Raw genomic sequence first — 13218 nt, forward strand, 5'->3', positions numbered from 1 at the left:
ATTTCGTCCTGATCATTGATGTACCTGATGTTGTGTGTGTGCTTTTTTTTCAATACTCTCTGCGCAAGGTCGGTACGCGTTTTTTTTTTTTTTTGTATCTACTATTAGGTTCATTGGACTTGAAGTGTCGTGCTACTGAATTTTGCTTTTTGCTGAATTTTTCTTGATTTCACAAGAAAAGGTTTCCTGTGGTTCAGACTCCTTCTGGAAACATACCGCCTATGTACCTTTGAGAGTGCTAATAATTTAACACGTTTAAAATTATGATTCATTGTGCCTGGTCTAATATGCTAGCTATTGGTCGATTTTGTTGATATGGAGGGGAACACTGAATGGTATGAATCTTCATCATACGTCTGACCAGCAACCTTAGAACGCTTAGCAGTTACCAAACATGCAGCTAAATAAAGAAGAAGGACTCCACGGAAAAGGAAATGCGTTTTACTTAGTGTAGATCACAGAAATCACACCTTCCTACACTTTGCGGAACCCGGTGCGTCTCCGAGCACTATCACTTTAGGTCGTAAGTTCACGGCATACTTCCTATGACATTGCGCGTTGTGACATTTCACTCACGCATTGATACGGTGTCGTTCCCCTGAACCGTTTCGGTGGAACCGTATTTGTAGAATATGCTGCAATGACCAGAAGAAATGGCGCACGGGGCCATGCAGGGCAGGCGTTCGGAAATAAGAGCAGGTGTGCGCCTGGAAAATTATCGATAGACAGTGAAAGTCCCGTTGCTCAATTCCCGTTTGAAAGCATCGACCTGAAAGCAACACCACGCGGCGGCAGCGGCAGAGAAGCCTTGAACCACTGCCAAGATGTGGGCCAACGCACGACACAACGGGGTTGAATGACTGCAATCTTCCCTGCGGCAAATGACGGTACACAACTTCGTTGTTTATTTAGCCACCCTTAATGCGTGACACAACCGCAAATTGGCTTTGGCTGGCTTTTGACTGGCTTTTTGACTTTCTGGTTTCAGCCCTTGGGTAAAGCGTTCGCCTATAATCTCTAATCGCTTGGTGTCTTGGCAGAACAGGCAGCCGACGTAACCACGACCTACTAGATTATAACGACCATGTCATAGGCGCCCCTTCCCAGCGCCGCATTTGGAAGCTAGCGGTGGCGCTACTCATCGTCCCAGTTATTGCTTCCTCAACTTCTACAATACTTTGTACTCCAGCTTACCTTAGTATTTCTGTACAAACGGTGGATATTACGCAGAAGATGTTTCATTCTGAGGTTGATTACCAGCATCATTCTAGCGTTTTCATAGGAGCTATTGCTGTCGTCTGCTACAGTAGTCGTACGTACGCTTCTGCGCGTTCAGAATTCAAATTTCCATCGTCCAATCGTGATGCAGATCTCGCGTGCCGATGAGTAGCGCCCCTAGCGGATTGTGCGGACGGGCTCCTCATAGGGGATGCCGATTATGACATGGTCGTTATAATCTAGTAGGTCGTGGACGTAACACAGTGATGACGTTCTTTCATTTATTAATGCATAAAAAAAGACAATACGATTAGGGGAGAGTTTTTTTAATTCTGTGTTAGCGGCCGCGAGGCAACTGTGGCTATGGGCGGTGTACAGATGGAGAGAGGACAGCAGAAAGGAGTGGGGGACAGTATGCGTCCCGGGCCGACTTCAGGAGGAACTGTGCCGACATTCATCTGGGAAGTCTGTCGGAAAACCCAGGGGAAACCTCAGACAGCACAACCGGTGCCGTGATTTGAATTTGCGTCACGTCCCAGTCTCGGTGTGTGATGTGATTGAAGAAAAAATGGGTGGATAGCGATCATCCTAACCACTAGCCACGGTAGCTGGTGGATAGTTTTGCAATCGCACACATTTCATTTGCGTAAGCAATCGAGTATCGGTCTCAGCGTAAACGTGTCCGACATAGGTCTAGGAGGGTGCGGTCACAATCGTAGTTTCGTATAAACAGGGAAGACAGCGCTGCATTTGGTCCGCATAATGTCCGTTTTGTAAGGACAAGATAAAAAAAATGAAAGAAATAAAATAAAATAAAAACAAAAATAAATAAAAATGAACAAAGAAAAAAACAAAGAAGGATTTAATCGCTTTCTGGAAACAAGTAATCCTGAAGAACAGCTCAAAGTGGATTATGTTGACTTACGTCCCCTCTTTTTCTAATCTTTTTATGGTCACCATCATCATCATGGATTGGATTGGACGCAACGAATTCTGCTCGAATCGAAAGCAACCAAGCTGGAGAAGATAGCATACGAATAGAAAACCCGAATACTCGGGCCTCCACTGCCTAAGCAAATACTATCCAGTTCAATTCGCCTGTGAAAGATGAAAAAATAAAAAATAAAAATAAAAGGCAGCCGTTTATAAACCCATGCAGCGATATGACTGGACCCCGTTCTTTTTTATTACCGCTCAGGTGCGCGGACCATTGTTTGCAGCTGAAAGACAGCGGTGCCACTGCCACTGATCTGCATTAAATATTTTTTAAATAAAATTTGTATTTTCTCAATTACCGTATTTTCCTGGTGGGTAAAATTAATCCACAGACCGACCACTGCGGCGTCTATATGTTTAGCGACACCTACGCGCAAGTCAAACATCTCCAGGTGGTATTGCTTAGCGAGTTCCGTTCGAACGAGGCTGACATAAGTGAAACGTTGAAAGAGAGATTACATCATAACGTAACGCTCCGGAGGAGCAAGTGATTCGCCTTGAACTGAAGGTGGAAACTGGGACGAGTACGTTTGCTCAGCGTTCTCCGATAGAGCGGCGACGCAGTACGGTGTCCCGCTTGGAGGGACGCATTACTACTCAAGAGAACATTTGGGGGAGCTTTACGGATAACGTAGGTGATTTTCGCATTAAAATGTCAGCGCAGAAGCAGCAGGAGAAGGGGGTGACAGCACTCATTAACTTTAACAGCACATTAGACTTAAGCTGTAGGCTTACACCATGGAAACGTCATAACATTCGCTGTTGTCCACCTGGAAGAGGAGGTGAGTTTAAGTGAGGCGTATCAAAAAAAGTACTTTTCATCCCACCATTTTTTCATCCTCGCACCTCTCCTCTTGTCTGCTTTTCTCTTGTATTTTCACACTCCTGGAGTAGGGATGGCCTCAGTACTTTAGCATCTGAACCCTCTCTCAGGAACGTTGAGGAGAATCCTCGGTGGTATCCTCAGTAGCTTCGGTAGGGCTTCGGGCACGCGCTACAGTCCTCAACGCTGGTCGTGCGGAAAGCGTAGGAAAAGCTACTGAGGACGCCACTGAAGAATTTCCTCAACGTTCGTGAAAGCGGGCCCTCGCTTTTCGTCGCGTCGCCTTACCTCATGACTTTCGCACGCTACGCTTCGCTATGGCCGGCATTGGCAACCAGGAGGCGGTTACGCCCACCGTCTTGAGTTTTCTTCGTGATTCCGGCCTCTCGACCGGCCTCTAAGGCCCCCTTTTGCGTGTGTGTGTTTTTTTTTTCTTTCCTTTCTTCTTTTTTTTAAAGGAATTAACAAGTCGGCCTACGCCGGACCAACCTTTCCTTTCTTTTTGTTCAATAACCCCCCCCCCCCCGCCCCCCCATGGTAATAGTAACCAAAGCTCCACTATGGCACTTCGTCTTTCTTTTGCAAAGAATGTGCTCTGCAGAGCGTATCTTCGTCACATGATAAATAAAACAAAAATCCGAGCGAAAGGAGAAAGAAAGAGAGACACAACAAGGTTAGGGCAGGTTAAGGCAGGACGAATCTTTCCAAAACGTCTACATCATTGAATCAGAGCCTTTGCATCACTGACACACTAGCACTGGCTCTAGATGACAGGCAATGTGTAGCTTAAAGGAAGAAAGGGCAAAATTTGAGGCTTTTAATTCTTTTCAGAAAACGTAATATAACATGTAGTGAACGATACTTAACAACAAGGCTAATATCCTATGGTTGGAGGACATTTTGCCTAAGGAAGAAAGTTCTTCTTGACCACCAGTCTCCTAGGGCTCCTCCCCCAAATGCCTTCCAAACGTTCAATGCTTCTGTAATCCTACTTCTTGACGTTTCTCTGGGTGACAGGCGACGGAACACAATGAAGATTGAGGGCCACCCAAGGAACACGCTTTCCACGGCTTTCTACACCTCCACTGGCACTGAGTCTATCTGCCTCTGTAATCACAATCAGGTTGTAACCAACCTATCACCAGTCAGTTCTTCTTCATTCCATCTCCCGTCCTGTTTATCCTGTCCTGCACCATACTCTTGGAAGCAGTCTTGAGGTCGTAGGCCAAACCTAATGCAGCCATCGCGTCTATGAACATGGTGGTGATATTCCACTTCCATCCCATTTCACTCGTCGAGTAGTCCCAAGGAAACGCGTGATGGTAGTTGTGAAATCCTTCGCCAGCAGCTACCGCAGAAACGAGGATGTTCTCTGCAGGTGCTATACTTTTGTCGTACGGCCGGGTGCCCCACAGATGGGCCACTCCGTTGACAAGCCACGTGACATGTAGTGATAGCACGTAGCGAAACATGGCACAGGCGAAGAACGCGTTCCAATAGGATTCGTCAAAAAGCCAGTGAGGAATGACAGTGGGAAGAATGAAGCAGAACGTTGTTGCAAGTGGAACGTAGTACCTGCGAATGTAATGCATTTGTGTAGCTATATAGGCTTCAAATATGTCTACCAGACGCACCGTGATAATATATCGCCGATCTTTGTACGTGCTCGTATTGGGAGCAGGAGCGTCGCCAGGATTTTTTCCACGGGGGGGGGGGGGGACGTTAACTGCGCTCGCAACTACATTGCCTTGGCTTAGAAACCCTGCGGGTCAGGAAGCCAGGGGAGAGTGGCAACGCCCCCCCCCCCCCCGTGACTGCGCTCATGATTGGGAGTTGTCCCGTGACGTAAAGTCACGAGTTATCAACGCATTATCATATTAGGGGTATTTTTGTTTATTTATTTATTTCAAAGTGTACACGAAGGGAAATATCCTTCTGGGTGGTGCACGAAATCATAAGCGAACATAAACATGAAATGAAACACATCATCACGAGGTTGTTGTCACCACACGCTTGTCAGAGAAAGTTACATTACACATGTGTTGAGCTTGAATTATAAGAGACACACAGATATGTTTGTTATGAAAGGCAAAAGATTTGCTGGCGTGCTCATATGCCCATACACTATACACAGAAGTGACTGCTAACTGTGTTGTCGGCATATGTGCCATAAAGTAGTTATTGCAAAAATAATTGTTTGGAGTGCACACTGCACAGCTTCGATAAGCGAAAACAGAGCTACTTATATTAAAGGGATATCCAACTGCGAAAACCCAGTCCGGAACTGTGCAGTGTGCACACCTAACGGATTTTGTACAGCATATAGGTTACGGCGCATATGCAGTAAAATTACGGATATTTTTCTTACAGTCTATGTGGGTACTATATCTTTGTAATTGTGTCACTGTATACTGCTGAGAAATGAGGTCCCTATAAGATATGGCTGATATAATCGAACTTGACACGACGACGACGCTTTTAACTGCAAATTATGTATCATAGTATTTGTGTTTTTGTGGTGAAGCTTACCTGCGTTGGAAGATTAATACGGGATCCTGAAGCAAGTCGGAGCAGTCAATTGTTTTTCCTTTGCGTATCACTTCGGGGTGCTTCTTGCTCATGAGCCACCCAATGTGGGAAAAGAAGAGTCCACGTTTGATGTTCGTTGGATCGGCGTCCGTCTCAGAGAACTTGTGGTGCACACGATGATCTCTTGACCATTCATACACTGAGTTCTGAAAGGCGAAGAGATGCAACAATTTGTGATATACAGGTACTTTGCTCTCTAATGTACTAGTAGCATGAGGTTCCGCGGAGCATGGAGATCTCCTCTATATTATGTGTTGGTGGGTGGTGGGTGGGGTTATGATGTATAGGGGGAAGGTTTCTTAGCCTGCTCTGTAGAAGCGAGTCGGTGCACCCAGGGGAGGGTGAAAGAGGGAGGGGAGAGATGATGATGGCACAGGAGAGGGAGGGGGTGTGCTAACCCTCTTGCTCTGATGGGTATAGTCCAAGAGAACTACCCACCAAAGAAAACATCCGAGCATCCCTCAGTAGTCTTCATTGGGATGCTCCCTGTACCAAGGTAACCGCCGGCATTATCGGCGAAGTTACCCCATCTACATATGTGTTGAGAGTGAGTTCTTGATCAGTTTAATGCTTTGGTGTGATCGACTAACCCACTGAGACGATCTATACATATACTTTCGAAAATGGGATGACCATGCGTTGTCACATGATAGGCACAATTCTAGCCATTTCATTCATTGGCTGACTTCTTATTCGCGATGTACGTCCCAGTTACGTGTGCTCATAGGCTCCATGACTACGCACTGGATCTGCGTTCACCAACTCACAACTATTTAAGATCCCAGCCCCCTCCCCCCAGCCCTGGCACGCTAGCGGACATCCTGGACCCCGGTGGTTCTTATGCCGAACGTTCCGCTAAAACAAGAAACCTTGTTCTCTTTCTGCAGGAGGCTGGTCTTGCCCAATGACCCCTCTAGCCCTTTGCACTCCTGGACGGACTCACGCACCCTCTATGCATCTCCACCCTTCATTATCCATCCGTTGTTATATTTTTTGTGTGCTATAGTCGTGACGATGCCCACTTCTCTGTGGCCAACAAGGGCGAGTCCATTCTGTCATTACCCCCCCCCCCCACCCGCCCCCCCACACACTTTCGAGAGAATCATGGATCCTAGTAACATATGCGACAAGTACTTGCTTACCTTTTAGTTAGTAATGGCTACGACCTTTTAAAGAATCATAGTGGAATTTTATGTGGCCACAAAGATTGTTGAGCCTTTCGGGGGTGGTTGCTTAGGGGTGTCAGTATTTCCTTCCATAGGTAACCTGAGTCTGATAATAAGTGTGCAGCCATGAAGTACGTACCTGGAGCGCAATGTTGTTGCATAGCATGAGGAAGACACGTAGAGGAAACTTGGCCTTGTAAGCTCTGTGGCACCACAGCCTGTGTGCTCCAGCGGTTACTCCTAGTCCACTCACCTCAAGGGCGATGAGAACTGCGTTGTTTGACGGCTTTTATTATAGGGTCACGTTATATGCATCGCTCACGTCACAAGTAACACTTACTGAAGACGATGCTACCCCACTTTGCGTAGAAGCATGCGATGTAAAGTCCGTAGAGTGCCCCAATGTGCAGGAACGCAAACAATGCTACGTTTCCCCAAACAATGACCGCTCTTCCTTCTGGAGGTTTTATTTCAGCATCAGGGCTCCTTTCGAGGACATCGTGCTGACTCTGCGGGGGCATCTTCTGCACTGCGAATGAAAAGGATATACAGTAACGATTATTTAATGTCTTATAATCGCGCAGTAAGTAAACGGCAGTTATAAATAGAACGTGTAATAGGCTGCTTATTTGGTACACTTTTATGATACTCGACTCTTCCACTGCATTGCGGTAAACACCTTTCCCGGAACCTTGGTGCAACCATATTGCAACCCTCTGTAAGCATCCCTGGATGCTAATACATTCACCATGCGGAGTATTAACCAAGTATTGGTTAGAATAACGGAGATATTGACTAAAACCCAGGGCCAAAAAAGGCGACTGCTGCGCCCCTACCGTAGCTGGCGCGACGGAGAAACTAAATGCGCGTTACAAGCAGATGATCTTCCCCGTGGGCGGACTGGCTCGGTGCAACCCTGGAGCGAGCAAATGGTGCAAGTGACGTCAGGGCAGTTGTGTAGGGGGGTGTCGCACGACTGCTGAACGCGTTGCGCGTGAACTGCTCCCATGTTGAATTCGATAACGCAAAAATCGGATATATTTCAGATAACAACGACTTTGTTTTTAAGAAGATGAATCGGGAGTTTCATATAATGGGGCGATACATTGGTGATGGCGATGCCATCACCATGATGTTGTTGGTGATGCCATCTCCTTAATATGTTATGGTCAGATGGGTAACTGCTAATTGGATTTCGTTTAGATCACAGTGACACAGGACATTGGATGAGCTAAAGAAGGACTCAACACAGCCGTTCCAAGATTTAAACACAAAGTATCTCTTCCTCGTCTTTTACGACTTACAACACAAAGAAACAAAAATTCCAAAGGTTCAAGCAACATCATCGTCGTTCAATCAATGGATGTCTAAAACGAGCACGGTCAGGTCCTCATTCCGCAACATCCTCGCCCCCCCCCCCCCCTCCTCCGGAATGGGCGTCACTAGCACATTGAAGATGATCCTCGAATGGGTACAGTCACGCTTGAAAGCCATTCTCGACCGAGAACTCACATTTTCATGGATCGCTTGAAGGTCCCTTTAAGGTTGCACAAAAGAGGGACCCGTAGATTTTTGTTACGACGATTCTTGTTGCATTTCTTATATAATTATCCCATAATACGCAGTAGATACCCAGCGTTTATATGCTTTATTTCATTGCACATATTCACAGGCAACAACAGCGGCAACAATAACAAATACAGTACATGTAGTGGCGATGAGTGAGGAAGTTCGGTTCGCCAAAGCTCACTACGCCGCAGGACACACTAGCTAGTACATGAGATATGAAATGATGAGGTGATGAGTGAATAATACACCATTGTCCTTCCTATGACACGAAGCTCTCATCGTCATATAATGTCAGTGCACAAGGGTACAAAAGTCGCACTACGTGTCCAGGTGTAAAGACGACGAGTGTCCCTTAGAAATTTGAGGATCAAGACCAGTTCGTGACGGCGCTGCAAACAAAACGCATGTTCTGGACTCATTACCTTGAGCCACTAAGTAGCAAATCAACTCAGCTCTTTCCTAAGGAGATGTTCGTACTCCAAGCCGTAGGGATGTTCATGCTGGACGATGAGGTCGGCTCATCATGGTACGGATATACGTGCCACAGCGGTGCCCGGAAGCATGACAAAAGACATTCGCGTCTCAACACCGAATGTCCCCTCCAGACTTCACTGCATGCATTATCCGGTATTATTTATGCATGAATCGACACCAAATGTGCATGGCCATGCTTTAACTTCGGTCCAACAACTGGTTCAAGAAAATGTGAGAGCTAATGATACTTGTTGCGACCTCGGGAGACCTCACAGGGAACTATATCGTTATGCGGTGCGTGAGCGGTAGCGGTGATGTGTTTGCTCGTGTTGTGTATTATACAAGGCACTGGTAAATACAGCCCGGACGAATTAAAGGTTACGCGTTTGTCGGTACTAAACCCACTGGATACGACGCGAAGAAGCGCAACCTAAAGGGGAGTGTGGAATAGACCTCTACCGAAGAAACGTCGCCATGACGTAATCGTGACGGTGGTAGTTTCACAAAGTCGTATTCATTCATACTTTGGTGTCTTCACTCGCGTTCTCAGTCCCCCGCGGAAAGAAGAGAAGGCTCCACCCATAGCGCTGACTGCGGGAGGGGGTGCCTGAGCCCCCAAGCCCGGAACTTTCCCAGGAGGGCCAAGCCCCCTCCTGGAAGTCTACCCAGCTGGCACTCAATATGAAAGTTTCGAGAGATATCCTAAGAATCGCGTGTTTCATGCGAGTGAACATGAAAATCCGGTAAAAATTTGCCTCACAACGTCGCAACACGGAATTCCCGGCACACTGCCCAACCACTGTTCATGAAACGGGGGGCGTTGTGTCCCGGCCCCCTCCGGCAAATCGAAAACTCTCCGCCTATGACTGCTCCACCCAAGGGTTGCACCGTCTTCAAAGTCAATGTTGTAATTCCGTGCATGTGGCTTGTTATTACGACTTAGCTCGCGCTTGCTTTGTATAGAGGCTACAACGCGTGCTCCAAGAGAAACTCGTGCCCTTCAGGCTCCTCAAGATGGAAGAACCCGGTAGCCATCTTTAGCCGTTAGAATGGAGCAGAACAAGGCCATACAACTAATAATATGTGAGGAATTGGCCTTTTTCACATACGCGTGTTATCCTGGCGGCTCGCCAGCGAGCCACGCTCGGAGCGCGTCAAAACAAACACGCGTTGGTAGCACAAAGGACCAACATCGGTCCAGAGTGGGGCCGGTGAGCTCGCGCCGTTCGTGCGGTCTCCCCACTGTTCCCCACTTCTGTCGTCCCTATACTGCGCCATCTAATGAAGACGGGGGTAACCCTCTCCGGCGCCTCAAGGTCATGTGCATGCGCATAAGCCGTTGTGAAAAAAGGTCCATTACATAAAAATCTTACAATATCAAAAGCTATATTTAAACGTGGCATTCTTGGTACTCATTTTTTTGCTATAGTAGTTCCAGTCTACCAAGTTGGCGGCGCTGTTGTGTCATCTGACGTCATTTGTTTGTAAATAGGGAGAGGTCCATTGGGTGTGTGGTGGGTGTGGGAGATGAAAAAAAAAAGAAAGAAAGAAAAGGGCTCCTTCCACGCACTTTTCAAGGAACTGTTTCAACTTCAGAGGCGTTAAATAAATTGGCCAGTCATTCGCCGAAATCAGGAAGTCAGGAAGTAAGGATAATAATGCCCTTCGTACTATCGGGATGATGGAATATTTTATATGTCTGCGTGACTTCAACCTTTCTACACGAGTTCGCACTAAAAAATGATAAAAGGTGGTGTTGTAATGTTTGACTGTCTTTGGCTGAAGCGCCCTGCTTATACCAAGGTTTCTGGGAAGGCCGTGGTGGCAGTCACGTTCGGCAAATATTTGCTAAATTGTGGAGAAGGAGGTCGAGGCAGGGGTAGAGATGTACAGTACCATATCTGGGGGGGATATCAACCTCGTGAAATGTTTTCTTCGAATACGATTTCACTACCACGCTCGGACACACACACACACACACACACACACACAAACATACATAAAGAAATGATGATGAGATGGGGCTGATGCCGGCCACTTTCAGAAAAATAATCGACGATCACAGAAAAAAGTATATAGTACTCCGTTTCGGAAACCTAAGTATGAGGGCTCATTCGATGGGTCCGATAGTTGAATGCATCCAAGTTTATAGTTACGGAATGTTTATTGCTTGTACTGCATGTAACGAGTTTCCTTATATGCAAACATATTTGTCCAGGACAACCGTTTGCATTTTCTTCGCTTGAATTTTGCATGAATGTTCCTGGTGTGGCGGTGTACACTAATAATCATATAATTGTCCATCTAATTTCCTTAGTAAATTTGTGTTAAACAGGTCTTGATAAGAAGGTCATAACATGTAGTAGAGTAATGCGCCTCTGACTACCAATGTCTGTATATCACAATATGAAATGATTAAGGAAGCAGAAAATTTTCAAATATTTTTTAAAAATTTGCTTATCAACTTATCATTCTCGAAAATCTCTCGGTTTCGATACCATCTCGTCCTCTTATGGAAGTAACCTCACGCAATTTTTCACCTGTGACAAAGTGAAATATATATCGCCGCAATGAAGGGTACATATGCAGGTATCATATCACAGTCAGAAAATCAACGGTGGTATATTGCGGAAAAAATACGTCCGTATCTTTTTTTCGTATGTTTTGTGTGAGATATTCTCGCATAAACCCCTTCATTGTCAGTAGTGAAGATGTTGTTGCATAAATGCAAATGAATGTAATCAAATCGGATGCCTGTTGGTATGGAACAGAACGATGGGACACTCAACCTGGAATGTTACCGCAAAGAAAGCGTCCGGGGAAACCAAGTCTACTAGTCAACAAAAGCTTATTCCTATCTAAGTGACACACGTTGACGCTCTATGCTTTAGATGCCCAGCATAGTACTACGTTCAGTTGAAGGTATAATACAAATTCCATGCTAACAGTCTGAGACCAACAGAAGCCTGAGGTGTCCAAGGCGTTAGACCAAATTGGTGATACAAAGTCTACGCGGATAAAACGTCTACACGAACTCGCAATCTGAAGATGAAAAATGCTTTAAAATCGATTTGAAAGGTAGTGGAACCGAAAATTTCCATTTTGGAAATGAACGAAAAAAGTAATGGCATTTCGGAGTTGCGGGGCTCCCAGCTACAAAACCTCAAATCACTTTCTACTTAGCGAAAAGCGCATGTCCATAGAGTGTAGTGTAGCTGGCGTTGTTGCAGATTACTGCAAAATAGCTGGCTTCATACAGTTTTATACGTCTGAACGTGGGTGTCTGTACTCACCCTAGAAACGCGGAATCCCTCAGCACAAGATCCTGCAATCCTACTTCTTTCCCGGCTCTATACGGACAGAGTCGCTCCTGGCACGTGGCAGAGTATTTATTCCAAGGACCTCTGCCACAGTTTAATCACACCTCTGAACGCAACGTGTTGAGCCTAGCCATTGTGTCTACAAGGTTTCAGTTCGCCTATAACCATCGGAACATACACAACGTCACGGAAGATCACGTGACCACGATAGGCACGTGAACGTTTTACTCCTACTGTAGACGCGTAATGAAATCACAAGACCGCCCTTTCTTTCTGCTTAGAGACAAAGAATACTGAAATTCTTTTGTTCTTGATCATACGAAGAAGTAAAGATATGCCAGAAAGTGACAGAATGTTACTGACGCCATTGTTACATTCGAGTATAATTACCATCCTGGAAAGGCCGCTTTGAAGAGTTCATAATTAGATGCATTATAGCGAGCCTGGCAAGAGTAATTCCCAAATTTTTTATTTAGCTGTGCTCAGCGCAGTGACAAACCGCTTCGCCGAGCCATGTCTTCTTGGAAAGCAGTGCACCGTCACTTTATATCCTTCCATTGTCTTTCTGTAATGACGTCACAGTGACGAGTGTACAGGCTGCGTACATCTCTGCGTTTGTCTGCACTACATTGAATGGGCATAACGTTTCGTGATTCATCCCATTTTAGATACCATTCAATATTTCAATGTATCCTTCCTTCTGTCATGCAGTTGCGCGTCTCACATGCCAAATCGAGAATGTGTGTACAAACACCTCCGTTATGTTTACCTGCACACTGTTTCATTTTGATTAACAGCCGTCCGTAGCACGGAAATCCCCGATAAAGGTGGATCGTCAACGGATATTTCCAGATCGCATAACAACTGACATGGAGCTGGAAGTACAGCTTGGGACAAAAGTTTACGAAGCACGGCACTCTCGTATTTCTTCATATAGGAGCGCTCCCCTGCTAGCTACCAGGAAAATATCAAATATATAGGGAAGGGTGACCGGCTGCGCTCTCCATCTCTCAGTATCGTGTCTGTTCCCGGTCCTGTTTGCTGCTAGGGTGTCGCTCCAGTG

The 13218-nt window shown here is 46.0% G+C and overlaps 1 protein-coding gene across 1 annotated transcript; it reads right to left on the minus strand.

Moving 5' to 3' along the window:
• Nucleotides 1-3839: 3839 nt before the first annotated feature.
• Nucleotides 3840-12302, minus strand: LOC135368591 (acyl-CoA Delta-9 desaturase-like). Its single transcript, XM_064601978.1, has 5 exons — nucleotides 12129-12302; nucleotides 7133-7321; nucleotides 6932-7062; nucleotides 5567-5772; nucleotides 3840-4612 (listed from the first exon to the last, which is right to left on the minus strand). The coding sequence occupies exons 2-5, from the start codon at nucleotides 7311-7313 to the stop codon at nucleotides 4183-4185; spliced, it is 948 nt and encodes a 315-aa protein (XP_064458048.1). The 5' UTR covers nucleotides 7314-7321; nucleotides 12129-12302; the 3' UTR covers nucleotides 3840-4182.
• Nucleotides 12303-13218: the final 916 nt, after the last annotated feature.

The sequence above is a fragment of the Ornithodoros turicata genome, chromosome 9, assembly GCF_037126465.1.
Source record: "Ornithodoros turicata isolate Travis chromosome 9, ASM3712646v1, whole genome shotgun sequence".
Lineage (NCBI taxonomy): Eukaryota > Metazoa > Arthropoda > Arachnida > Ixodida > Argasidae > Ornithodoros > Ornithodoros turicata.